At 36.3% G+C, this 27,704-nt stretch overlaps 2 protein-coding genes across 2 annotated transcripts; one reads left to right on the top strand and one right to left on the bottom strand.

Moving 5' to 3' along the window:
• The first annotated feature begins 549 nt into the window (after positions 1-549).
• LOC108676930 (N-acetylated-alpha-linked acidic dipeptidase 2) lies at positions 550-16,717 on the top strand. The gene is made up of 16 exons (XM_018165089.2): positions 550-636; positions 902-1,031; positions 1,350-1,506; positions 2,453-2,530; positions 2,823-2,960; positions 4,146-4,268; positions 8,198-8,381; positions 10,090-10,212; positions 11,480-11,547; positions 11,962-12,062; positions 12,645-12,735; positions 14,127-14,267; positions 14,573-14,678; positions 15,161-15,242; positions 15,669-15,761; positions 16,540-16,717. The coding sequence occupies exons 1-16, from the start codon at positions 561-563 to the stop codon at positions 16,715-16,717; spliced, it is 1,869 nt and encodes a 622-aa protein (XP_018020578.1). The 5' UTR covers positions 550-560.
• A 432-nt stretch (positions 16,718-17,149) lies between these two features.
• Positions 17,150-20,813, bottom strand: LOC108676929 (the record flags this gene model as incomplete). The annotated part of the gene is made up of 4 exons (XM_018165088.2): positions 17,150-18,963; positions 19,281-19,364; positions 19,775-19,844; positions 20,594-20,813. Coding segments are annotated over 4 exons (513 nt in total), but the record flags the coding sequence as incomplete, so codon positions are not given.
• Between the last annotated feature and the right edge of the window lie 6,891 nt (positions 20,814-27,704).

Genomic DNA, 27,704 nt, shown 5'->3' with positions numbered 1-27,704 from the left:
TCGTTATTGAAACCATTGTGGATGTTTCATTTCAATTGAGATTTGTCGAACTTAGCTACATTGTGTGGGAAGAGTTGCTGCGCAATGGTAGCAGTAGCTCATGGTAAGATCTATAATGTTTTTTTTTTCATTGGCTTTATTGAATTCACTAAGGCTTACCTACGGTGGCATGTTATTTAATAATCTCTGAGGACATTATAATTGCTTTACTAATGTCATATGTTTTGTGTTATCGCATGCGTTGATATGATATCAAATATTACAAAAAACATATTTCGCAGAATATTTCGAAACTAGATCGAAGAGGTTTAACTGAAGCATTTATCGTTGCAATGCCTTTATATTCCCACGATAGCATCTTCCACTATTCTTATATGCTCCACTATTCCACGTACATAACAACATCAATAGTAAGACTGATAAAGACAAATATGTTGTTTATGAACAAGTCATTGAGGATAAGACCGATAAACAGCTTGTAATCAGTAACAGTTTTCCCGTATCGCTGAAGTGCCTGAATGTTGACACATGAACCTCCATTGGTGTTCTCTGAATGCGGAATGTCGGACGTGCGGGGACGACTTCTGATCATAGCTGGCCTGCTGCTTTTCCTGGCTGCGGGGCTGGCTTTCATCAGTACGTAAGCGGGAGTAATTTTGAGGACTAATTTCATCGGCATAATTAATTTGGACTTTCGATCGATAAAATTTTGTACTTTCGATCTCATGAGGTCGAAGTTTAATCATAATAAGGAGCTTTCTTTGCGAAAATTTCTTTTGTGCCTGTCATTTCATACACGAAAACGCTCCACCTATATCAAAAATTAGTGAAATCATGTATTTTTCATGAATAAAGGCGTACAGAAAAACATTATGATTGAAGTTGTCACCCCCATCCGAAGGTATCCATAGCAGCAGCCATGTTTCATCCGTCTCAGAAATGCCGGCATCCGAACAACTGCAGCAACGAGAATCAATTTCTGACTTCATCAGAAACAATGTCAATCCTGAGAATATTCGCTCATACTTAAGGTGAGTGCAATCGGTTGGATATCGAACTTTATTATTTTGTAAACATCGCATATGACAGGACTTGTCGTGATCTATTTATATTTTTCCAAGTGTTAATGTATAAATGGTTTCGAGATAGAATGCGATTAAAAATAACCATTCAAAAGAAATTCTCTTTAAAAATGCTAAGAACGTACACAAAAAAAAAAAAGAATTTGGATATTATCTGATTCAGGATTTGAGAAAAATTTTTTCATCATCATATTTAAATATCCTCTAGAAATTGAAATATTGGTTGGATTTCCAACATCGGACTTATTTTTCTCAAATCTTCCCCAGGTTCCTGACTTCCCAGCCTCACTTAGGAGGAACTCAAGCGGAGTTACTGACCGCGGAGTGGGTGGCAGAGTTGTGGCGAAACCAGGGCCTCGATGACGTGCAAATGGTGTCATACGACGTGCTCATGTCGTACCCTCATGACACCATTCCCAACCTGGTACGCTAACGTGATGCTGTCGTATCCATATACCATCGTTTGTAACTTGGTACGCTCCGAGACACGGAGCCATCGTGTCCTTATGACACCATTCCTAACCTGGTACGCTCCGTGACGTGGTACTGTCGTATCCATGTGACACCATTCCTAACTTGGTACGCTTTCACGTGATGCTGTTGTATCCATAGAACATCATTCGTAACTTGGTACGCTCCATGACGTGGTACTGTCGTATCCATTGTGACACCAATAAATACTTGGTACGCTCCATGACGTAGTGCTGTCGTATCCTTGTGACACCAGTCCATACTTGGTACGCTCCGTGACGTAGTGCTGTCGTATCCTTGTGACATCAGTCCATACTTGGTACGCTCCTTGACGTGGTACTGTCGTATCCTTGTGACATCAGTCCATACTTGGTACGCTCCATGACGTAGTGCTGTCGTATCCTTGTGACATCAGTCCATACTTGGTACGCTCCGTGACGTAGTGCTGTCATATCCTTGTGACACCATTCCATTCTTGGCACTCTCCGTGACGTGGTGAACTCGTACCTTCGTATCTTGATGACACCTTATCCAACTTTGCACGCTGCATCAGGTGATACTCCCATACCTTCACTACACCGTTCAGCTCGCAGCATATTTGTTATTCCTCTATCTAAACTATCTGGACCAAAAGCTTTATATTCAACACTGCACCATATCCGTGCCTCATTTATATTTTTCGCAGTATATTTTTGGCCGGATGTAATAATATTTTTGCTTCCCGGTCTTCTACTTACATTCTCTAACATTCTACAAAACCTGAAATTAAAATTTAGAAATAAACATTATTCAACATAAGACAATAATATGAGATCGATTCTTGCTTTATTCACTATAATACTTATTTCTTGACAGCAACACACGATAAAGATAATTGTTTGTAACTAATCACTTGTCAGGTTCGCCTGGTAAGCACATCAACGGGCGCATCTCAGTGGGAGTCTCAGCCGAAGCAGCGGCCGCTGTACGCGNACCCGGCAATACGTGAGTACAGTTGTACATGGACGGTGTACTGTCTGTCTCTTATACACATCTAGATGTGTATAAGAGACAGGATCAGTAGAAGTGTATTAAATTTTGATTACAAGATTTGTAGCAGACAGACAGACAAACAAGAAGTGAAGTTAAAGAGAAGTGTTGTAATAAAATGAACATTATTTAACATAAGACAACAATATAAGGCTAATTTTTACCTTATTCACGATGATACTTATTTCCTGGCAGCAACACACGATAAAGATAACTTGTTTGTAACTAATCACTTGTCAGGTTCGCCTGGTAAGCACATCAACGGGCGCATCTCAGTGGGAGTCTCAGCCGAAGCAGCGGCCGCTGTACGCGCCCGAGGAAGGCAGCGACGATGTGCCTTTCAACTTCAACGGCTACTCCGCTCCGGGCAATGTCACGGTGTTTGTCAATTAAACTGTTCTGTACAAGTGTTTGGGGTGATGGTCATATCGTGCCAACCAATCAGTATTTAAGGGTGAACGCAGGTAATTGTCTAGAAACACAGTTTGTCGCAATTAAATGGGGGTGATTGTGGAGGGAGTCGGCAGTCGGTACTTAAGAAATTATTGGGGGTGATTGTCAAGGGAGACGGTTTGTAAGATGAAATTGGATGTGACTATCAAAGAGATACGGTTCGTAACAAGGTCAAGTTGCGGTGGTATTCTATGAATGCTTTTAATAAATTCAATATCGATTTAGTTCCAAAACATTAGTAAAGTTAAAAAAAAAACTAGTTTATTGCTGTTCAATCTAATAGGTATGTGTACCTGTTTATATAATAGGGTACTGACTAAAACCCGGTACCAAATTCGATTCCACCTTGACTCATAACAATTAATTGTGGCAGGTACTATGCGAAACCAAATCGAAAATTCAGTACGCGAGGTTCTGCTAAGATTATATTTACTTTAGGTGGATTAACCTGTTCCGTGTGAAGAACGTGAACGACCAAATTAGTTACTTGCCACAGCAAAGAAGTGAGCTACGAGATGGAGAATTTATTTGGGAAAGCCGAACGTACCTATTCCTGCGCAATGATAACTGTTCCTCAAAACCCACTTTTTCATTAAAATTGCTCACCGGTTCCAAGTATGGAACTTTAAATTGAGAAGAGATACTGGCATTGTTTAATATCGAAACTACTTTGCACTTCATTGAGTAATTGTTCTACTTAGTCAGATAGTGTTTCAAACGAAGAGTGTCAATATGTCCTTAATTAACTATCAAAGGGCGTGTGTTCCACGTAGATAATAGTTTATTGAACTGAGATTTAGCAACAAGAAACTTAGGGGAAAAATCCCGATTCAGCCAACAGCGTTTCATCTCAAGTTACAAAACTTGTTAAAGATTTGAAGCTACCACACGCGCTGTAAGCAACATGGAGCTTTAATAGCATCAGTAGCATACCGTACTCGTTCAACAAACTTTTTTTCTACCTGTTATACATGCTTTATATATCTGTTTCTCTAAATCTTACAGTTCGAAAATATTTTAAAGATTGCGTAAATAACTTCCAGTCGCTTGCGAACCTAGGCACAGAAATGCTTCTTCACTTACGTGGTTCATAGATTCTTTTTTACGCAGGCTGAACTGGTGTACGCACATTACGGGCGGGAACAAGACTTCGATTACCTTAACGCCAGCGGGGTGGCCGTGGCAGGTCGTATTGTGCTGGCACGCTACGGTGAAATCTTCAGGGCAAACATTCAGCGCCAGCCGTAGCATAATTGCAATTGTTTTAGTAAAGAAATTGTAAAGAAAATTCAAGATATTATCATTGCAGCGCCAGCCGTAGCATAATTTCAATTATTTTATTAAAGAAATTGTAAAAAAATTCAAATATTTTCAAAGCAGTACCAGCCGTAGCATAATTGCGATTTTTTAGTAAATAAATGGAAAAGACAATTCAACATATATTCATTGCAGCGTAAAACTTACGATAATTAATTTTTTTAGTAAAGTAAGTGCTGAAAAAATTAAACATATTTTTAATGCAGCGCCAGCCGTTGGATAATTGAAATTTTTTAGTAAAGAAATTGTAAAAAAATTCAACATATTATCATTGCAGTTCAAAACTTAAGATAATTATTTTTTTAGTACAGTAGGTGTTAAAAAATGAAACGTATTTTTAATGCAGCGCCAGCCGTTGGATAATTGCAATTTTTTAGTAAATAAATGGAAAAGATAATTCAACATATATTCATTGCAGCGCAAAACTTACGATAATTAATTTTTTAGTCCAGTAATGGAAAAAAAACAATTCAACATATTTTCGTTGCAGCGCAAAACTTTCAATTATTAATTTTTTAGTAAAGTACCGGGTTAGGTGATAAAAAATTAAACATATTTTTAATGCAGTGCTAGTCGTGTGACAATTTTTTTTTTGCGGAGAGCGATAGACTAGAAAATTAGATATTTTTTAGTGAAAACGTTTGGAAACAATCTATATCATCGGTTGAAATGTTTAACAATGCAAACATAATCTATTCGATTAACTGAATTTATAGAGTACAGATATCAAATCGGAAATGAACGTATGAATTCTTTATCAGAAACTGACAAGCAAAACAAAATAACGAGAAATCATTCTGGTAATTTGCGTATCTTTTTACTCGACAAGTGTTAGGACTTTGCAGCGATTTAGCTAATGCTTTTGTAATGAAGAAATCAGTTCAACAGAGGGTTTTGCACACTGTACCTCAACATATCAATATTTGCGTTCAAATCAACATGAATTATAATTTATATTACGTTTGTATGGCTTTATACAAGTAAATAAAATTATTTAAATATCTCTTTTCTGTCGGGCGTTCATATTCGGAAAGTTGATCGTTAATTAATTGTATAAACCCGGATAAATCAATCGGGCATATTGAAAAAAAAAAAATATTTGCCTCACTTTCTTACCGACACCTCAGACAGAGAACGGACGTAGCACTGATACGCCCTTTTGCCGTGCCAAACTGGGTCAGAATGACGCATATTAGGGCAAAAAGTGCCCTGGTATTTGGTAAAGTGCACTGGTAGGGCAAAAAGTGCATTGGCATTTGGATAAAATCTCACCCATTCCTCTGAATGTCGAGATTTTACTGAACTGAATGGTGACCAGGGGCCTTACTTTCAAAATTCGCTAAGTGAACGTAAGTACGCTCTATTACTTACGCTTTATTTTCTTCTCTATGAATGGTGGATTTTGCTCGAAAGGCCGTCAATGATTGGCTGATGAACTTACGATCTCTTAACTTTTTTTGAAAGTATGGGCCCTGAACTCTACTGAGCTAAAACTGAATCACCACTGAACGGGTGATTTACCCCGTTATTTTTGTGTGTGGCGTGGTGCAGGCTGGAGGCCCCGCAGGACGCTCGTGTTCTGCTCCTGGGCGGCAGAGGAGTACGGGCTCGTGGGCTCCATGGAGTGGACGGAGCAGTTCAGCAAGCAGCTCCAGGACCGCGCCGTGGCATACCTCAACGTGGACATGGCTATTGAAGGTTATTAACATATGCATTATATATAACAAGTGTTCAGTACATATGCATTATATATAATAAGTGACCAGTACCTGCCTCAACGTCGACATGGCTATTGAAGGTTATTGACATATGCATCATATATAACTAGTGACCAGTACATACCTCAACGTGGACATGGCTATTGAAGGTTATTAACATATGCATTATATATAACAAGTGTTCAGTACATATGCATTATATATAATAAGTGACCAGTACCTACCTCAACGTCGACATGGCTATTGAAGGTTATTGACATATGCATTATGCATAACAAGTGTTCAGTACATATGCATTATGTATAACAAGTGTTCAGTACCTACCTCAACGTGGACATTGCCATTGAAGGTTATTAACATGTGCATCATATATAACTAGTGACCAGTACCTACCTCAACGTCGACATGGCCATTGAATTGAATTTTATTATTAGAGGAAAATTATTTGTATTAAAATTATTCACCGAAAATAATATCGTGATGTTTTGCGCAATCATGATTTCGAGGCACGTTACTCATTGAAGGAACTAAGGAAAGAATGAAAGTGTTCACAACAACAAAGTAAGCAATCGATAAATGATGAAACTGCGTATTATATAAATTTATGTTTTAGAAACTGTATTTATATCAGAATGAGTTATTAAGTAAACTCTAAATTAGTTCAGCGAAAAAAATTAACTCGCCGCCGGTTAATCAGACTGAGAACTTCCTGACGCCTACGGGTAATTGTACAACCTCCTCCAATTGAAGTGAATTTCTCACTTTCATCCATAAAATACCCAGTCGAAACATGTCTGTTTTTGTTCTCATTGTGATTCGTTCCAGGCAACTATACACCTNGATTACCTTAACGCCAGCGGGGTGGCCGTGGCAGGTCGTATTGTGCTGGCACGCTACGGTGAAATCTTCAGGGCAAACATTGTGAGTTTCGTGCTTAGGCTGGTGGTGAATTTTCTGACTAGGGACTGTGATATCAGAATTCGTTTGAGTACACGTTGTTGGGGAAATTCCAATCTCTCAACGAACAAGCGTTCCCCGACACTTGGCACGTGATCGTTCTTCATTCAGCTTTTAAAGACCAAGGATTTTTTTTATTGAATAAACAGTTAAAAGCACTTATAATTAACGAAGAATAAATAGAAACAAAACAATAAGCCTAACACTCTATAAACTTACTCCTAACCCTAATCGTAACACAAATACAAAACCTAATACATTGCAACTTAAAAATTACTTATACAGCAATAAATCTATTTCCTCTACAACGTTACGGCTTATTTCTTGCCTGTGATTGATGGGTTAGCATAAATAACTATGATTGAAAAGCCATGTGTGGTTGGCTGACTGAATTACGAACTAGTGAGTAATTACTACTAATTACGGAACTACTAACTTACCAATAATGCTAGTAAGTATTTATGCTAGTGCTGACCCAGGATTATGGTAAGCAGACGACGTTTCATGTATTCATAAACATAAGAGTCAACGGTCGGTTTACTGTTGGCAACTCTGCTTATCAAGCTAATAACATTGTCATTAACGACGATCAGTATATCTGTTTATAGGAGAGTTGACACTGTTTACTAACGTTAATTCTAATTAGCAAGCCTATACAGATAAATGTATAGAGCAGACGACGCTTATGAATCTTCAGTTATGAGGTTGCCCTTTGTCTTCCTGATTTTAACCTTAAGACCTTTAAATACCACTGGCATTGACGACAATAAATGTTTATCTGTGGAAAAATAATTCGTTTCTACTGCTCGGACTAATAATACGAGAGGTTTTCAGAGCAATAAGCATCATTTCAAGCGGTAACACACGAATGAAATTTTCGAATAAAATATCAATGATAACGATGGTTGCATTTAGAGAATTTCGTTGCTGAGATGAAAAAAGGCACGTTTCATCCATCGTAATGATTAGTAAAGTCTTCACAAATATTCAAAGTTAGTCGATGATTTTCAAACATTTTTTTTATATTATAATAAATGATAATGAGAGATAAAGATGAAAATGATAATTTTTTGAAGAGATTATTGTATAATTAGGTGTTTTTTCTCAATGTAAATGGGTATTTTTTATTTTCATATTTACTATGACTTCTTATTTTTTTCTACTATTCAGGCAGATTTCGCAGAGCGTCGTGGAGCTCTGGGCCTGATTTTGTTCAGTGATCCCTCGGATTATGCGCCGCGGGGCAGCGAGGCCGTCTACCCTCACACCGTCATGATGCCGCCCTCGGCCGTGCCCTTAGGAACTGCCAAGCTTAAGGACGGCGATCCTCTCACTCCATTCTACCCGGCAATACGTGAGTACAGTTGTACATGGACGGTGTACTGTAATACCCCTCACTCCATTCTACCCGGCAATACGTGAGTACAGTTGTACATGNACGCTGACATCTATTTCAATTCTTCAAGATTCTAATTCAATTCTATCACCCAATTCAATTCTTCAAGTTGCGTGATATTCGGTGTTGAATCATTGGAGTTATCACATGAAAACCGTAGTTATGAAATAGTGGAATTAATATCATTAAAATTCATGCAGCTACTGCACCGTTGAAAAGCGGCTGAAATTTTCGAGTAAGATGATATTTGGTGTTGAATAATTCAAGTTTTTAACGAAAAACGCATTTATGAATCGACCGAAGTTGATGTTAAAAAGTTATTTGTACTAATACTCTGTCAAAAACAACTGAAATGACACTCGTGAAATTTGATGAAAAGAATAAATATCTAGGTTTTTGCAAATTTTCAAGTAGAATTTAAGAGCCAACAATACTAAGCCTATTTCAGAAGTGGCTGAACTGACACACGTAATTTGAATAGTATTTTTGTTGTTTTCAAGTGAATATATTTCTAGGTTTTGGGGGAATTTCCAAGTTTAATATAAAAAGTTATTCTTCTGAAAGGCATATGAACTTGCAACTGTTGTTTAATTAATAGTAGTTAGTACCAAAAATGCAATTTTGAAACGGCTGAACTGAAAACTGAACTAAAATTGGAAAACCTTATTACGGAATGGCTACACTGACATCTATGCCAGTAATATAGCCACTGCAGTGTTGAATCATTTTAGATTTTACCAGAAAACCTAATTTCGAATGGATGAACTATATAACATTTATAGAATTTATGAAGCCACTGCACAGTTGCAAGCGAATTAAATCATCGAATTAGGTGGTATTTGATGTTAAAGCTTTCAAATGTTCACTCTGCTCCGCTGAACTCTAAGGACGTCTCTAAACGAAACGGAGACTCGCGTACAATTCAAATTCCATCATATTATTATCTGTTATATAATTAATAATAATTTATAATATTATAAATAATAATACCTTATTAGAATTATTAGTTGTGATTGGTACATTCAGTTTCAAATGTGAATATGTGAATGGTCACGAGACTTTAATTTAACCTTATTGTTCAATCTCTAGGATAGGAGATAATTGTTTTTATTAGTCTTTATTCAATCTGTACGATTAGAGATTATTGTTGATTTAAGTTCATTGTTCAGTTCCGATGTAAGGCGATTATTATTGTTATCAGGCTCTCGTTTAATCTTTAAGGATTGAAGATTTTTTTAATACAAGATCATTGTTCAATCGCTATGAATGGCTATTATTTCTGTTATAATGATTAGGTTCAATCTCTATGAGTGGTAATTACCCTATTGTTGATATAAGATCACTATTAAATCTTTGCGATTAGAGATTGCTGGTGTTACTAGGCTTTTGTTTCATCTCTGCTATTAGAGATTAGGTATAGTTGATATAAGATTATTCTTCAATCTCTACGGCTCAAGATTACTGTTGCTATAAGATTATTGTTCAATCTCTACGGCCGTAAATTATTCCTGATATTAGATCATTGTTATATCTCTACGACCGAAGATTATTGTTCAATCTCTACGACTTAAGATTACTGTTACTATAAGATTATAAGATTATTATTATATATTTATTATATTATTATTAATTATTATTATATTACTATATTTAATGTGACCCCCAGACCGGTACGTGGTTCTGGGCAACCACCGCGACGCGTGGATTTTCGGCGCCATTGACCCGTCCTCAGGCACGGCCGCCATGATGGAGCTGTCCAGGGTCCTCATGGCCGCCACCACGCAAATTGGTAAGCAGCGCCTGCCGTAGCATAATTGCAATTGTTTTAGTAAAGAAATTGAAAAGACAATTCAACATATTTTCAGTGCAGCGCAAAACTTGCGATAAATAATTTTTTTTAGTAAAGTAAGTGCTGAAAAAATGAAACATATTTTTAATGCAGTGTAAAACTTTCAATAATTAATTTTTTTAGTAAAGTACCGGTAAGTGCTGAAAAAATTAAACATGTTTTTAATGCAGCGCAAAATTTATTAATAATTAATTTTTTTAAGTAAAGAAAGTGCTGAAAAAGTTAAAGATGTTTTTAATGCAGCGCAAAATTTACAATAATTATTTTTTTTTAGGAAAGTAAGTGCTGAAAAATTTATAGATATTTTTAATGTTGTGCACCTCTGCGTGATGACGATGCTGGTGAGTTTCTTTATTTTAGTATTTGTGAACGTCGTTCTTGAACAAATTGATTGTTAAATTATTGACCTGCTTATGAGGCATGGATAAAGGCAACTCAAAACACGCCGATTGTTCGACCTCTTGCAGTCATATAGACTTGGTTGGAGTTTATACCGTTTGTCCCTATTATAGAATACTTTCAAAGGTTTTGTTTGTGTATTTTTATTGAAACCAATGAGGGTGTGTCATTGCAATTGAGATTTACCGAACTTAGCTGCATTGTGTAGGAAGAGTTACTGCGCAATGGTAGCAAAAGAGTTATAATATTTTTTTCCGTTGGTTTTATTGAATTCATTAAGGCTTACCTACGGTGACACGTTATTTAATAATCTCTGAGTACACTATAATTGCTCTACTATTGCCATATGTTTTGTGATATCTCGTGCGTTGATATGATATCAAATATTACAAAAAACATATTTCGCAGAATATTGCGAAACTAGATCGAAGAGGTTTAACTGAAGCATTTATCGTTGCATGTGATGTTTTGCGCAATCATGATTTCGAGGCACGTTACTCATTGAAGGAACTAAGGAAAGAATGAAAGTGTTCACAACAACAAAGTAAGCAATCGATAAATGATGAAACTGCGTATTATATAAATTTATGTTTTAGAAACTGTATTTATATCAGAATGAGTTATTAAGTAAACTCTAAATTAGTTCAGCGAAAAAAATTAACTCGCCGCCGGTTAATCAGACTGAGAACTTCCTGACGCCTACGGGTAATTGTACAACCTCCTCCAATTGAAGTGAATTTCTCACTTTCATCCATAAAATACCCAGTCGAAACATGTCTGTTTTTGTTCTCATTGTGATTCGTTCCAGGCAACTATACACTGAGAACAAAATCCGCACCACTGCTCTACGACGTCGTCTACAACGCCTCGAAACAGGTAACTCAAACAAATGTAAACAACGCGAAACTTAATCTAAAATTTACCTCCTGCAACGTTTATTTGGTTTACTCCATTAGCTTTAAACAGAAGTTTCTGGACACTCGAACCTTGGATACTATAATTCAACAATTGAGGAAATAAATATTCAAAGATGGCCGAGTGCATGAGTTTAACAAGATTGCAGCAGTAAATTGGGGGTTTGAAATGGCAACTAGTTGTGAAATTTTTTTGTCGAAATCGGCAAGGTGCTCGGATGGTCGAGAATCAGCGACATGCCAACATGGCCTAATGAAAGCTGTCACTACTATTATTATACTATATTATATTATGTTCCATCATAGTATGTAATTTTACATCCTTATATCATTTTCTTTTTATTATTTTAGACATATAAGTTCACTGTCTCTCCAGGTCCCCAACCCCGACCCTGCTGAGGTAGCAGCGGGGCGTCCCACCGTGTACGACACTTGGCTCCTGCGCCGCCCTGACGCGCAGCACCCTGGCCTGCCTCGGTCTGACTCGACATTTAATAAAGTTATACCATTACTCTATGGCTAACTTGAGTACTTCATGTTATTACAATAATTTATTTATAACATACTACTCGTGAGATCATCCACGAAGTCTCGACTTATTTTAATTTTGAATTATACTGATTCACTTAGTTCGCTGTCGAATTAACGTTTAGCTACAACGTAACGATTGTTTCAAATTATTCAATTGTTTTATAATTATTCAATATTTCAACATGAAATTATAGCAGTTGTGTTAAATGTGCGTTAAATTGAGCTCAATGTCTGTTGATCGGACGGTCGAAAATTAATAGAATACCTCATAAGTTATCATGGCATTATTTTCACCTAAAATTTACGAAATTGATTAGTAGATTTCCAGTGAATTCCGCGAAATTCTTATAGTCCCCTCGAGGAAAAAATTCTCTGTAGGTTATTCTGACGAGTTTGTAAACATTTTTATTGAAGTCGAAAAATTAAGAGTTATTTTTAGATACCTATAGCAAATTTTAAGTTATTATTTAGGTATTAAAGAAAATTCTTACCTTGTAACATGTTGAAAAATTAAGAAATATTTTCTAGGATGCAGTCCATCGGCAGCGGCAGCGACTACACCGGCTTCCAGCACCGCATAGGCGTGCCCTGCCTCGACATCCGCTACACTCACGACGATGTCATTCAAAATTATACAAACTATATATAAATATAATTAATATTGGCACTGGGGTGCTCAGGCTACACATACAAACTATATTTAATTAATATCGACATCCGCTACACTCATGACGATGTCATTGCAATTATGCAAACTATATATTAATTAATATTGGCACTTAAGTGCCAACATACAAACTATATTTAATTAATATCGACATCCGCTACACTCACGACGATGTCATTTGAAATTATACAAACTATATATAAATATAATTAATATTGGCATGGTTTGGTGATATTTGTTTCTCTATACAAGTTGGATTGAAGCTCAGAGAGTAGAATTGATTATGTGGAATCATTACTGAAATAATAAATACCAAACATTTTGGATTATTCATGGGCCAGTTACTGCTTATATTCATTTCATTGTATTACTCATGAGTTCCATTGTTTAAATTATTATTAGTACACTCTTCTGTCATCTCACTTTAAATGATATATTTAAGATCCCCATGTCACCGTGCACTTCCTTTTTTAATGTAAATTATTTGCAATGGTTTTGCGTAATTAACAAATAAGCTATCATGTGAGCCATTATTATTTTCAAGTATTTAGAACTGGTATAACCCACTATTGAAATAATCCAATAATTTAAAACTTCATTTCGAGTTGTTTTGATTAAAATGTGCGTCGTTATTTGCTACCTTGACTCTTCCAATATGATATCGATGAGAATTTCAGTTGTTCCGTATTTTTTATAGGAATTTTTAACGCATCGAGTTGGAAACTTTTTTCTTTTAAACTTTCATTTAAACTATAAAGAGTACCTAATTATGCAAAATAACGGGCATTAGAGTTAGAATATATAATTTATATTATATTGAGGTCTATAACGCGCATAAAGCGCTAGAATTATGCCTGTTGTGACAATGGTGTGTGAGAATTTTCGTGTCTAAATTTTTGTGTATTGTTTCTATTTTTAGAATTGTGTGCAGAATCGCGATCATTGCAGCACTTGCAAAAAATATTGTTCGTTGATGTAAACTAAAACATCGCATACTTGTATCAGTAATCTAGAAGAAATCAACCGACCATAATGTGTCTTTTTAAATTATTATATAATTTATAAATTATAAATCAACAAGCCATAACCATAGTGTATCTTTGAATCATTCACGAATTGCTTGCTCTAATGAATTAACTAGAAAATAAATCAAGAATTTATAAAAATAAGGCCAATCAAATTCACTATACCTTCAATGAAAACGTTTCGGCAACCAGCTCAATTATCAGTTCAAAAAATTTATAGAACGCAAACGTTCGGAAACGTTTTCACTGAAGATATGGTTAATCTGCTTGGCGTTTTCTTTGCTGTTAAAAAATCAATACGACGTAATTTTTCTCCAGGAAACCCTAGGCGAGCCCCTCTACCACACTCTGTACGAGACGTTTGCTTTGGTCGACGAGCTCTACGACCAAGGCTTCAATTTCCACGCCGCCATGACGGACCTCTGGGGGCAGATCAGCGTTGTTCTCTCTGATGCGCTTGTAAGTAAATATGTTCTCACAGCAACTTCAGTATTCGGCAACGTCAGTGGGAGTTTTAGGCCAGGAATAATCTTCGTATTGCATAATATTTTGAATTTGCATCAACATGAGTATGTATTAATCTTCACCGTATCAGTAAAATTGTTTATCCATCTGATATCAGGAACGATTATAAACATTTATTTCGAGTCCCAGTTCGTAAATTGGAGCATGGAAGATGATGGAACTTATAATTTTGATAAAAATACTACCTGTGCATTTCCAGTGGCAGCATTCAGTTTAATTATAAAATATACATTTCTCAGGTTCTGCCCATGTCCCTTGAGGCGTACGCTTCATACATTAGCGACGCGCAAGCCGACATTGTGACGCAGTTTGGACAGATGGTCACAGACAGGAACCTAACTTTCCGTGAGTCTTCACTAAATTCAACTGGATCGGAAAGTATACATTTTAATGATACATCAGTTAAGAAGGAATTGTAATTTTATTTATAAATTCGATTATCCTTAACATTGATGCAGAGGCAGATCGAATTTTACAGTAGCTGTGACTTAAAGTGTTGCGTTGCCGACCAAGTTGTTGTTGTTGCCGACCGACTGCTGAATATTCCTCCTGTGCAGAAATCAAAATAACGGAATATGTTACTAACCCATTTCTCCTATGGTTAGAAGTGCAAGTTACTGAAGCTCATGCAGATTCTCTGTGATGGTTCTACTGTGTATTAATATTTTGACAAAGCTCTTAGTATAAAAAATTTTCATAACCGATCGGATTTCCCGACTGCTATTTACACCAGAAATGTTTAGTTTATATTGAAATATTTTTCCCGTATAAACTGCCTTGTGCAATTGTTGTCAGTAAAGAGTAATGTTAAAATCTTTGATTCTCAGAATATTTCTTGGATGCCGGATCAGCTTTCAACCGCAGCGTCTACGAATTCGAGGAGACACTTGCCCTCCTCGATACCAGCAAGTGAGTACATTAAAGAAGTGAAATTATCTTGTAGAATTACTTTTCCCAACAGGATATCACCTCAGCCTATTCAGTGTTTGAATTAATTTCCTGCCATTCATTTAGTGAACTGCCGAAAAATCTGTAAATACTCACGTTGAGTATGAAGCTTTTAAAGTTAATATATGTTTTCATGTTCTTTGTGCATGTGTTTCGTATTTTATACAAGAGTTGGCCGTCATAGTTACGACGGAAGATTATGTTAGAACGCCCACTTTACGACCGGTATATTTCTCGTTATACTTGTATTGAGTTGTTCAACAACAACCCCTATGTCTGCCGACAGCAATTCAACTTGCCTTCAGATACGAATAGCATTAACAACAGTTATGGTGTCAGTAGACACAATTAAGCCTATTAATTAATTAAGTTGTCTCGTACCCACAGCGCCATGTCGGTACGAGCAGCGAACGACCGCATGATGCTCGTGGAGCGCGCCTTCATTGACCCACGAGGTCTACCCGGGCGGCCTGAATACAAGTGAGTCTAATAAACGTTTTAATATGAGAAAAGAATTGCTTTGATATTACAATGTTGAGAGACAGTATCATCAAATAAATTATTCCCAGATCTTTAATCAATTAATACTCGAATATTCCAATAAAAAAACAACTTTAGTGAACATTTATTAACATTAAATTCATATTAGTATCTTCTTATGCCGATCAAGGTGCAGCGTCCCAAGGTTCCTAATGGGCCAGTGTCTGTTGTGGAATTTTCTCTTGTTGTTTGAAAGGGGTTACGTGTCAGACTAGCGAAATAGAGATTAAGCCTAAAACAAGCCACGACTATAACTGAAATTGTTAGATTTGAAAATACCTACAGTTTTCCGATAAGCATCAACATTCTTGCAAACTGTACGTAGCATCTGGTTTCACACAGCAGTGTTATGCAGTGATATCTTAAGGTAGTCTGCCGTGTTGCGAGCAAGATTTACACTTGATTACATTATTATTTTGTATAAGTCAAATTAAATTGTACATGTATCTATCGTTAGTGACCAAATTATCGTAAGCGAACATATAGGGCCCGCTTAGACTTGTAGAGTCAAGTATTGTTGTTATAAAAGTTTTTTGTTGGAACTTCCTCCGCATACCATAATTACGGGATAAATAATTCAAACGATCATTTGTGCTCAATTTTGACAGCAAATATTTTAGCTCACGTAACTGAATTCGCAAAACTTGCTTGGTTATCACACGTATGAGGACGGGCTATACAAAGGAACTTTATACGTTAACTAATGTAATTATTACAGCCACGTGGTCTTCGCCCCGAGCTCGAACGACGCTTACGCAGGCACGGCGTTCGCAGGTCTCACCGACGCTCTGAATTTCATCGCCCAAAACCCCGACGACCCAAACGTGGACAGCACCTGGCGGGAGTTCCAGGAGCATATGAACAATAACAGAGCAGCACGCGGTATCAGATTGTGAGGTAGAGTTACGGTATTGGCAGGATGCCTTTCATTTCCCTTCCCCGATTCTCATGTGAAACAGGCCACAGGCCACGGGCCTATATCTTTAGCACCGACACAATATAGTAAAGCCGATATAGGATGCAGACCGCCTTTGGCACTGGCGCTTTTCGCGTATCCCTTCTTCCCAAGTTTGTGATGCTGGAGCTAATTCCATCTCGCTTGCCGTTTAAAGCCTTCGTCTTCATGATGGATTTTTATCCTATTAATATGCGACGATCGGGGGCTTGCGCAGTATAAAATGCGAATAACTTTCCAAATCTATGAAATTTTTGATGATACGAGAAGATCAAGCTTTACACGATAGTGTGGTGTATTTAGCTATGTATCGCGTCGCACACTTGCAGTAAAGAATGTAATATAACCATGAAACCAGAACAGGACGAAAGTCTCAGCCTCTTAAATATTTATTTTTATGGTAAAGATATCATTACAATAAGAACAGGTTACCCACAAGAAAGACATCTTAATAGACATATCGCAGCCATTATAAATATAGAAAATCAATATAGATGATCAGATATAGAGCATATACTAGAAAATCAAAGAATTTTATTGCCATCGGAGAACATTGAAAGTTTAACAAAACACAAGGAAAATAATGTTTGCTCAAGTTTCCGAGATTTTGATAAACCCAAACGTATGTGATCGGTGCGATATTCCCGCTAAGAACGAGCGATTCCCTAGCTATTAAGAAAAACAAACTGAATAAATAATTAGAATTTTAGTATTATCTAAAATTCTAGGGTAGAACTACGAAACCCGATCAGACACGTGAAAAGTGAACCTATAATTGATGGTCAATTAAGTATGAAATCTCAATATCGTAACATTCAATTTCGTAAATGATGAAAAACATAATTTTGCATTAAAAAATATAAATGAATAAATTGGCTGCAACAGTAATTGTTAATTACGTACAAAACAAGTGTCTGATGTAATTATGTAATGAAATGAGACACAAAGAAAGATGAAATAATTTGTACAAAAGATCGAGCCTCGAGATTCTTCGGCAAAGATTCACACAAAACTGGAGAGCCCACCCATGTTAGGAGCATGCAAATTTCAATAACTCTCACGAATAAAATAGGTTCATTTAAATGTAAAATTACTACAACGAGTTATGGACGAAGTATCATATACATTTAAGATATTCATATTACCATCTAATTTCTTCTTATACTATGGACGGAATATTGACGATAGTTCTAATTGAGACTTCATTGTACTTTAGGACGGTAAGCATACACTGGACGGAATGTGGTCGCGAGATATATCTTAAGTTTCTTACATCGAACTACCAGTTGGCCTAATTCAATGGTGCTACTTGAAATATGTGCCAGTAATACAGAAAATCAGAATACTACAGTAAAACAGCACCAGCTCATAACATTATCAGAGCAATTTTAATAAAAGATCAATGCAATGATAGAGATATTTATTTTTCCTACCTTTTCTAGTTCTATTTTCTTAGAATCGTCACTATTGCACCGTAACAAACATTATGGTTTAAATATAAATAATATAATCATTGAGTTCAGAGTAAGTTAATACTTGAAACTGAACGTCAAAAGGCAGTAGCAACGTCAGCTGAAAATCGCCACTCGTTTCGAACGCGACTTTAAGATAGAAATTCCCCGACATCAGACAAGTTTCCCGAGCAGTTATAGCGGTAAATTTCTGTTCGATCAGTTAATAATACTTCTCTTAACGATTTTGCGTCAGAACAGGAAATATCTTTGGAGGTAAGTCAAAATAATTTCCCGTGGCATGCTACTTCAATTTAAGTTTGTGATGAAAAAAATACCTAACATTTGAAATGATTTCAGATTGCTTTATCTAGTTTCCCGGAGTTTCCATTTACGAAAAATATAGATACAGAACACTCCAGCAAAAATTTTGTTAAAATCAAAGCAAAATGAATGTAAATCTACTGCCATCTGAAATGAGAATTGAAACCTATTAGAAAAAATTGTCTGCTGATAAGGTTCAACAAAAGATTTCCGTCTGATCAGTTTGTCTGATGACATATTTGTGCAGCTAAATGCCTGCAACTGATCAGAATATCAGGCCCGAATCATCCGCATGACACCAACGAGAATAACGCCAGCAGCAACTGTAGCCATGGAAGACATGAGCGAGGATGACGTATTGCAACGTTCGTCAAAAGTGCAGAAGCAGAACGTCACGTTCGAGTAATGCGTTCTGTAAACGAAAAACTACTTTAGTATAACACAGATCATAATGCTTTACATCACACAGTCGTGGGTGTTCCCCATGAACATGAGCAAAAGATAAGATTTTGTTCTAGAACTAATCTTGACTATTTTTTTTTTTTTCATACTATATACATTTTGTTGTTGGACATCTCAACTAGTAAACTCAAGTCAAATCAAGATGTATAATACGATACCGTAGATTGCTGAAATGATGAGCATATGAACTAAAACATTAGTTTATTACAACATATCAGGCTGGCAATTGTACTATTGAGTACTTGAACATTGAATAAGGAAATTCACCTGGTGTGGTCAATTTCAGGCACAGATGGGAAGATGTAATTTCCAAGCTGAACATCTTGAGCAGCTGGTCTGCAGCCTTCATACCTGGAATGATGAATATTTAAAGAAGGTTTGGAAAGCTTTTTAACCTAAGAAGAAAACAGTTATGCATAATTAAATTGATAATATTACATACCGTAATGCAATCCATATTCACATAACGTATTCTCATCTCATTTTGCTTACAAGTGACGAAGCTCCAGTGACAAAAATGTCTAAAAAAGCAACAAGAACCAAAATGACATGGAATCTTTTGCAACTTGTCAAGAATTGTAGCTACTGAAAAGACTGTTAGTGAGATATAATAAACTGCATCCATCAGGTCAGTTTGTTGGGCGAGACATTTTTACACAGCATTTGTCAGAGCCATTGCCATAAGAATATGATGATACAAACTTAGTCTTCATCTTGATCTACACAACTGAATGGCATACAATACTCTAGTTACTGCCCACCGATCATTTGGGATGTCCCTCCTGTGACCCTCCAGAGAACTTAGGCAATCACGAGTCACCATCACTTCACCTGGAAATAAGTAATAGAACTGAAAGCTTGAATCGTGTAACCTTACTAGGAACACAAGCAATTATATGTGACCATCATCTAACCTTAAATAAAATTATCAACACATTAAGTGCGGAATAGCCAACGTACCATCGGTGTGAAATACGCACTGAATACAACATAGCCGTACTTAACGTGTTAAAGGCTACATAATTATATGCATGAAACTGTATGGTACCTACCAGTGGCATTCATGTTATTGCAAGTGAAATAATTCAGAGTTGTAACCCAGATTTCTTGAGGCTGTGAATTATTTTGAGAGCAGAAAGTGATTTTAAACTGTAAATATCAATTCAAAAGGCTGTTAATGGTACACAAACTAAGATTCATGGGATATTTTTTGGTATTTGTGGGCATGCTCAAAACATTACCTTCTTGATAACAATCACCATTGTTCAAACAATGTCAGTTCTTGTGGACCTCGACTAAGAATTCAAAATGCAGTCATGATAATTTTCACATTTATTGTTACCTTGAATGCTAGATAGTTGATTTTATTCTGTGATAATGTAATTAAATAGTATCACTTTACTCTAGATCCTTTGGACATGAAAAATCCAGAAAACAAAAATGCATCATTCCTCCCAACCCTCAAAACCACACAAACCTTGTAATTGGCAGAATACTTTAATCGGTACCTACAGTTGTAACTGGTCAGTTTAATAAAATGTATTTCGTAGCAATAATCATGTATACAAGTATATACTTACTGCCAATCTGTTCAACAACTTTGACGCAGACATCATTTGCATCTTGACAGCTAGAACTCCAGTAAAATCTCCAGTCAAAATCCTCCATCCCGCACCCTGGGTGTGAGCCAACGCACTGGTAGCACCAAATGGCTGACACTGCAAGAATAATAAATGTTAAAGTAGTCTTTGCAAAAGATGACTGAAAATAATTAAAGTACGGTAAATGTTCTTGTGCAAATTAGTCTTCAGCAATTGTCAATAAGTAACTACATTTCATTTGTTTTAAAGGCTTCAACAGAAACAAATGAATTTGTCTGAGGGAGATCCAAGTTTAAAGTCACTAGTGGTCAATAGTTGAGAAACAAATTTAAATGCCTGATTCAGGGACAAATTTATAGATAGTACATTTTGTTGGCACTGCACAAATAATTGGCTGCCAGAATCTCATGCTTAAGTAACATGAAATATTATTTAATGGATATGCTGACAAAAAAGATCACACTGTGAAAAATCACATCACAAACATTATATAGATTACATATACACTAATGGTATATTTTCACATAGAATTTCAAACACTCATGAATTTATATATATATGTTTTTCAAAATATTTTTTTATAGTAAATTCACTTAACCCAATTAAAATGGTGAGAAATTACAAGCCATCCTGTAAGCTTACAGATACAGAAAAAATGCTACAAGGCTGCTGATATGAAGCTTGCAGTGGACAAGGTTGTTGTAAATGCTCGATGGCATTATCATGGATACCTACGGTAATATCGCATCAATAATATGGTAATTATTGTATATGGTAATATCGTATCAATGAAGGAGAAACATGTAAAAATCACAGAAAAATTCATTCATTCTACCTCTTCATCATCTAAAATGAAAGAGAAGGACTTCAGAGTACTGTTAGTAATGGATGAGTACACTCTACGTGCTTCAAACGTTTTAAAATTAAGTTTTATTCCAAGTGTCCCGAGTAGCCCCGGTTGACAGTATTTATATATATATATAATGGATATTCCAACAAAAAATATCACACTGTGAAAAATCACATCACAAACATTATATAGATTACATATACACTAATGGTATATTTTCACAAAGGATTTCAAACACTCATGAATTTAGTACTTTGAGGATTAATACCATAAAATATTGAATTTTTAATAAACAGTACCATCACATGGGATAATAAGGGATGGGCAGTGTAAATCGGGACAGTCATCCCACATTTCGTAGAAATGTTGTTGCAGCTAAACTAACCAAAATATTGCAAAAGTAAAAATAGGTAGTGGCGTAAAGTTCAACATTTTTACTACGGTATCTACGTAGCATAGAGAAAGTTAGGAAATCATACATTTTCTACCTCTAAAAAAGCCCTGAAAAAGTGTGAAAAGTGAGATTTTGGAAACGTATCTTGGCTAAGGTCTGTAGCAAAAAATATTCGCATCAAAAAATTTTACTTACATAAAAGTTGCACACAGGTGTTGGCTTAAAAGCATGATTGACTGAATTTGCATATCTGGTTAAAAAAAATGGCAGCCATTTTCACAAGATGGGGTAATAAGGGACACCTCCCAGGGTACGTAGTAAGGGACAGCCCCAAAAACTCATTTACAGTAGAACCTCAATTAGCAAAGGCTCCAATTGACAAAAAAAAAAAAAAAAAAACATTAAAAACAAAAAATTTTGGATTATATTTACCCTGTCTCTTATACACATCTAATATTCATANCTCTACATCATCTACAATGAAAGAGGAGGACTTCAGAGTACTGTTAGTAATGGATGAGTACGCTCTGCATGCTTCAAATGTTTTGAAATGAAGTTTTATTCCCATTGTCCCGAGTAGCCCCGACTGACGGGGCTACTCGGGACAATCTTTATTTTGCGTCTGGCACCTTACCAATAGCATATGGAATTTTTTTGACAATGCCATTCGATAGCCCTTGCAAAGAGCTATAAAATGAGCCTAAACTTGTTTATGAAATGTTTCATCATAAGAAGTTATTAACAAAAAACACTCAAAATCGTCCCGAATTACCCCGGTTGACGGTACTCATCTATTACTAACAGTACCCTCAACCGGGGCTACTCGGGACAAGCGGGGCTAATCGGGACAGGCCTCCAACACGTCGTAAAACTGTTGTAGTAGCGAAACTAATTGGAATATTGCAAAACTAAAAATAGTGGCATAAATGTCAACATTTTTCCTATCTATGTAGTATGAAGGAAGTTGAAAAATACTACATTTACTTGCTTTGAAAAATTCCTGAACAAAATGGCAAAAAACTATATTTTGTAAAGTTACAACTGCTAGGGTATGTAGCAAAAAAATATTTGCCGTATTAAAAAATTTTACTTACATAAAAGTTGCACCCAGGTGGCTTGAGTACGTAATTGACAGAATTTGCCTATCTCATTCCAAAAAGAAATGGCAGCCATTTCTGCACAGCGGGGCTACTTGGGACACCCCCCCGGGGCTATTCGGGACACCCCCAAAAACGCATTTACGGTAGAACCTCAGTTAGCAAAGGCTCCAGTTAAGAAAAAAATTGAATAAAAACAAAGAATATTGATTACATTTACCTGGCTGAGGGAAAAAAAGTTCACTTTTTGTCACACAAATCACAAGCCGTCCTGTAAGCTTACAGATACAGAAAAAAATGCTATAAGGCTGCTGATATGAAGCTTGCAGTGAACAAGGTTGTTGTAAATGCTAAATGGCATGTTCATGGATACAGTAATATCACATCAACAATACAGTAATATCCCATCAATAATAGGGTACCATCAACTGGGGGATTCAGCCAGGTTCATAATGATGGCCAAGCAGGGTCATAAAGGGTCATAAACAATGGCCAAAGTCACTCAGGCGTTTATGACCTGGTTTACAACCCTGGCGTTTATGACCCTGGCGTTTAAGACCCTGCCTTTAGGACCCCAGCATGAATAAAAAACTAGGCTGAAGTCACCCCAGTTGATGGTAATTAATGTTTATGGTAATATATCAATGAAGGAAAAACAAGTAAAAATCACAGAAAATGTCATTTATTCTACCTCTACATCATCTACAATGAAAGAGGAGGGCTTCAGAGTACCTACTGTTAGTAATGGATGAGTACCTATGCTCTGCATGCTTTAAATGTTTTGAAATGAAGTTTTATTCCCATTGTCCCCAGTAGCCCTGACCAGGACAATCTTCATTTTGCATCTGGCTACTTAGGAATAGCATATGGAATTTTTTTGACAATGCCATTTGATAGCCCTTGCAAAGAGCTATAAAATGAGCCTAAATTTGTTTATGAAATGTTTCATTGTAAGAAGTTATTAACAGTTATTGACAAAAAAAAAAAAAACGATCAAATCTGTCCCAAGTAGCCCTGGTTGACAGTAATCTGAAATCCTCCTTTTCCTTTGTAAATGATTTAGATGTAGAATAAATTACATTTTCTTTTACTTTTCCTTCATTGATATGATATTACCATATCCATACATTACTGTATTATTGATGTAATATTACCATATCCATGAAAATGCCATTGAGCATTTACAAGAACCTTGTCCACTAAAAGCTTCATATCAGCAGCCATATAGCACTTTTCTGTATCTGTAAGCTTACAAGAGAGCTTTTAATTTCACCCCATTTTAATAGGGTCAACTGAATTCACTATAACAAAAAAAAAAAAAAAAGATCGTATAAACATACCTTAAACAGGAATGAATATTCTAGTGACAACCAGAATATTTTTAGGAGATATAAAATCATAGTTTAGGTTAAATACTTTTCATTTATGTTGCCAGGTGCACAATTCTATCTAGTATGACATTCTCTGCACAATTTTATGATGACCAATGACACAATAATTTTTTATTAAGTAAAATTTTTTGCTGAGTGAGATAAATATAACAAAAATTTTTTGTTGTTAATTGATTTTTTTCATTAACTGGAGTCTTTGCTAATTGAGGTTCTATTGTAAATGCATTTTTAAGTGTGTCCTCTATTACACTGGGACTATGGTCAGGAAGATGTGCCAGGTGCATGGGAATTTATATTGTCATTTTATCAACCTGCATGGTGCGCTGTACTATACAGTATACCAGTAAAAAATACGGCCTGTGCGCCATACTCCAAAAAGGCTAAAATAGTTGGAATATGGACATGCGGCAATGTAATCACACACAGTACACACGAATGCATATCTGCATTGTGTTGCAGTTGGATATGAGTTTACTAGATTGCAAATGCGTCAACTCAGGTTTTAAGAGTCAGCACAGTTATACATATTCATTGAACACAATTCAGGCGGACTTGTATTCCTACAGAACTAAAGAAGGTGACATGGCTTGACATTTGCCATCGGTGCCTTCTAATGACTGACTGGTTGGTGGTTGCACTGCCACTGTGCAGAGAGTGGATGAATATTGCAAGATCTTTGGCGACGCTTCAGTAGCAAAATTTATGCCTTCAAAAGATCTTGCCAACACATTTAGATTGAAATTCTTGCATTTAATGTATTTGTCAGTCCTTGGCCAACTATTTAAAAAAAAAGTAAGGTTTCTGATATGTTGGATGGATCAGGATGCAGTGAAGCTTGTCCGGAAATCAGTTGCGATGAGTTCCCGCCAAAAAATGTAAACATCAAGCTTACGATTACGTTGTTGCGGTCACATTAGAGCGGTCAGACCGTCAGACTGCATTATCACATGTTCAGTTGACACTTGCTGCACAATCAAACTACTTTTAGGGTAAAATTAGTTATTTGGGGTAACACGTGCATGCAACCTTGTAAATAAGTTCGTGGCTTGTAAATAGTTTTTCATTACTCAGCGTAAATGGTTTTTCATTAAAAATTACCTGGCGACGCATCTTGAAATTACCCGGCGACGCTTAGGGCTTAAAAACCCATATATTGGCGACGCTGCATCCACCCTCTGCGCCCTGGGGTTGCAGCAGGTAGGGTATGAAGGAACCTGTATGTCAAATTGTCAATAGTACAAACCTGTATGTGAACATCGGGACTACATTCCCAATCTCCTCCCAGCCGGCAAAATAGACAATCCCTAATAGCAACGCGCATAAATTGACTGTATAAATCAAGTCAATACTGTGAATACATCATAATTACAGAGCATACATTTCTATGCTACATTTCTATTTCTGCTACATTTCTATGAAATGTGGGATGACTGTCCCAATTTACCCTGCCCGCAGGATGGAATTCTAATTTCGAAGGTTCATATATTATTTTGATCCACCAAGACCACTTTTTCTATCCAACATCGTTATTTGAGGCAAAAAATGAACTTCTTAAAAGCTTAAAACACGTACGCTAACTTGCTCAGTTTCTATAAAGTACCTAATCACTTGGAAGTTGTAAACCTGCACCTTTCACTCAACAATTAAAATTATAAATCATTCAGAATTTGAAGTGAATTGATCAAGATAAATTCAACATAATAGGGCAAAAAATTCAAATCTGGAACATATAAATAGGTTTTTATAATTAAAAAAAACTTTCAATCATTTAAATCTCAGAATGGAATGTGAATCAAGTCTAGGTATTTATTGTGAAATCAAACTAGACATAACCAAAACATAAGTGTGTGACACCGTCTTGTGATACGTAAACAGAAAACACCATGTGAATGTACGCAGTGAAAGAGTCGAAGTTTAGGTATCTCATAATTTTGTGTGAAATCGAAAACTATGTGGGTGTTGTCCAATCGTGAGAATTTTTTACGAAGCTGGAAGTGTTTTTTTTTATTTTAGAACATATTCATTGAAAAAATGTGTCCGCTAGCCTACAGATAAACGACTAGTTAACTTGATTAGTCGTTGGCAACATGGGATTGGATTTCAAACCACGCACGATTTCGGAAGCACAGCTGTTTCAAATGTGCTCAGTTCATCAATTATCATTGCAGTGGATTAGTGGAAGGTGGTGTAACGTGGTGGTAGGGTTGGTATTTTGATACGTTTTCTTATATTGACATGAGAATATATTACCTATACAGCATAGTGGCAAAGCAGAGAGTTTTTTAGACTCTTCCTCAAGTTCATTATTGAGTCCTATAAGTAGACCAGTAAAGTATCATGGATACCAGCTTTATCATATTTAAGAAATTGGTTTAAATCTTGAGTAAATGAGGAAATTAAAAATGAACTGATTCTAAAAAAGCTCTGGTTGTCCCTAAGCTATACACTACAGAATTCCACACTGGTCTGACCGTCTGAGTGAGTGGTGACAGTGGTCACTCACCACACTCAGGAAGATGTATATAAACGGGGAAATTTCTCGCGTAAATCAATCAAATTATATTTTTTTAGCGCAGACGTTCGTGCAAATCACGGTCATCGATTCCGCGCCGCGCAGCACTCGGCGCGGGCCGCGTAGCCGTCCGACACAGTTCTGATTTAGACATAGTTTTCATCTGAATGGAATGGCAACATCGTCTGTAGATGATTTCAAGTAACGCTGAACCAGCATTGCCAGATGGTATATTTCTATACCAGATTTCACAAATCTGGTATTTTCAAAAGGTGTCTGGTATGAATATTTTAGATTTGGTATATATGCCTAAATCTGGTATTTTCTGACTTACTGCAAATTTACTGTATTTAGTTCCACCTCTGAAGTTTGAACTTCCTCCAGCGTAGGCGTGGATTATATTATTATTTATATGAATTGCCTTCAGAGCGGCGAGATTAGAGCTTTCCCGCCGTTTTTGGAACCGCAAGTTTACCGCAAGTTTTCATGTCAACCGGAACTCGAACACCACAGCAGAGAATATTTTATGCAGCTCATGAATTTTGCAAACTTTGCTGAAAGAGAGATTATTGAATTTTAGAAAAAAGGCGGGATAATTCAATGAAGGCTGGTGGCAGAGCTGCAATCTTGATACTCTATTGTGATTCGTGCTATGATAACCTACGTAACAATTTTCATATGATAGTTATAATTTTTGCACATTCAAAGTACACATGACATAACATAACCGTAACGCACCCAGATTTGGAAACCATTATTGCTCAAATGAAGCAAAAATAAACGACAGACCATTGACTTATCTTGCAAATATATATATTCATATTATGTATCACATAGCATAATTAC

This window comes from Hyalella azteca, unplaced genomic scaffold, assembly GCF_000764305.2.
Source record: "Hyalella azteca isolate HAZT.00-mixed unplaced genomic scaffold, Hazt_2.0.2 contig17807, whole genome shotgun sequence".
In the NCBI taxonomy this organism is placed as follows: Eukaryota; Metazoa; Arthropoda; class Malacostraca; order Amphipoda; family Hyalellidae; genus Hyalella; species Hyalella azteca.
Note: the sequence above shows the minus strand (reverse complement) of the source record. Positions and strands in the feature narration are given on the sequence as shown.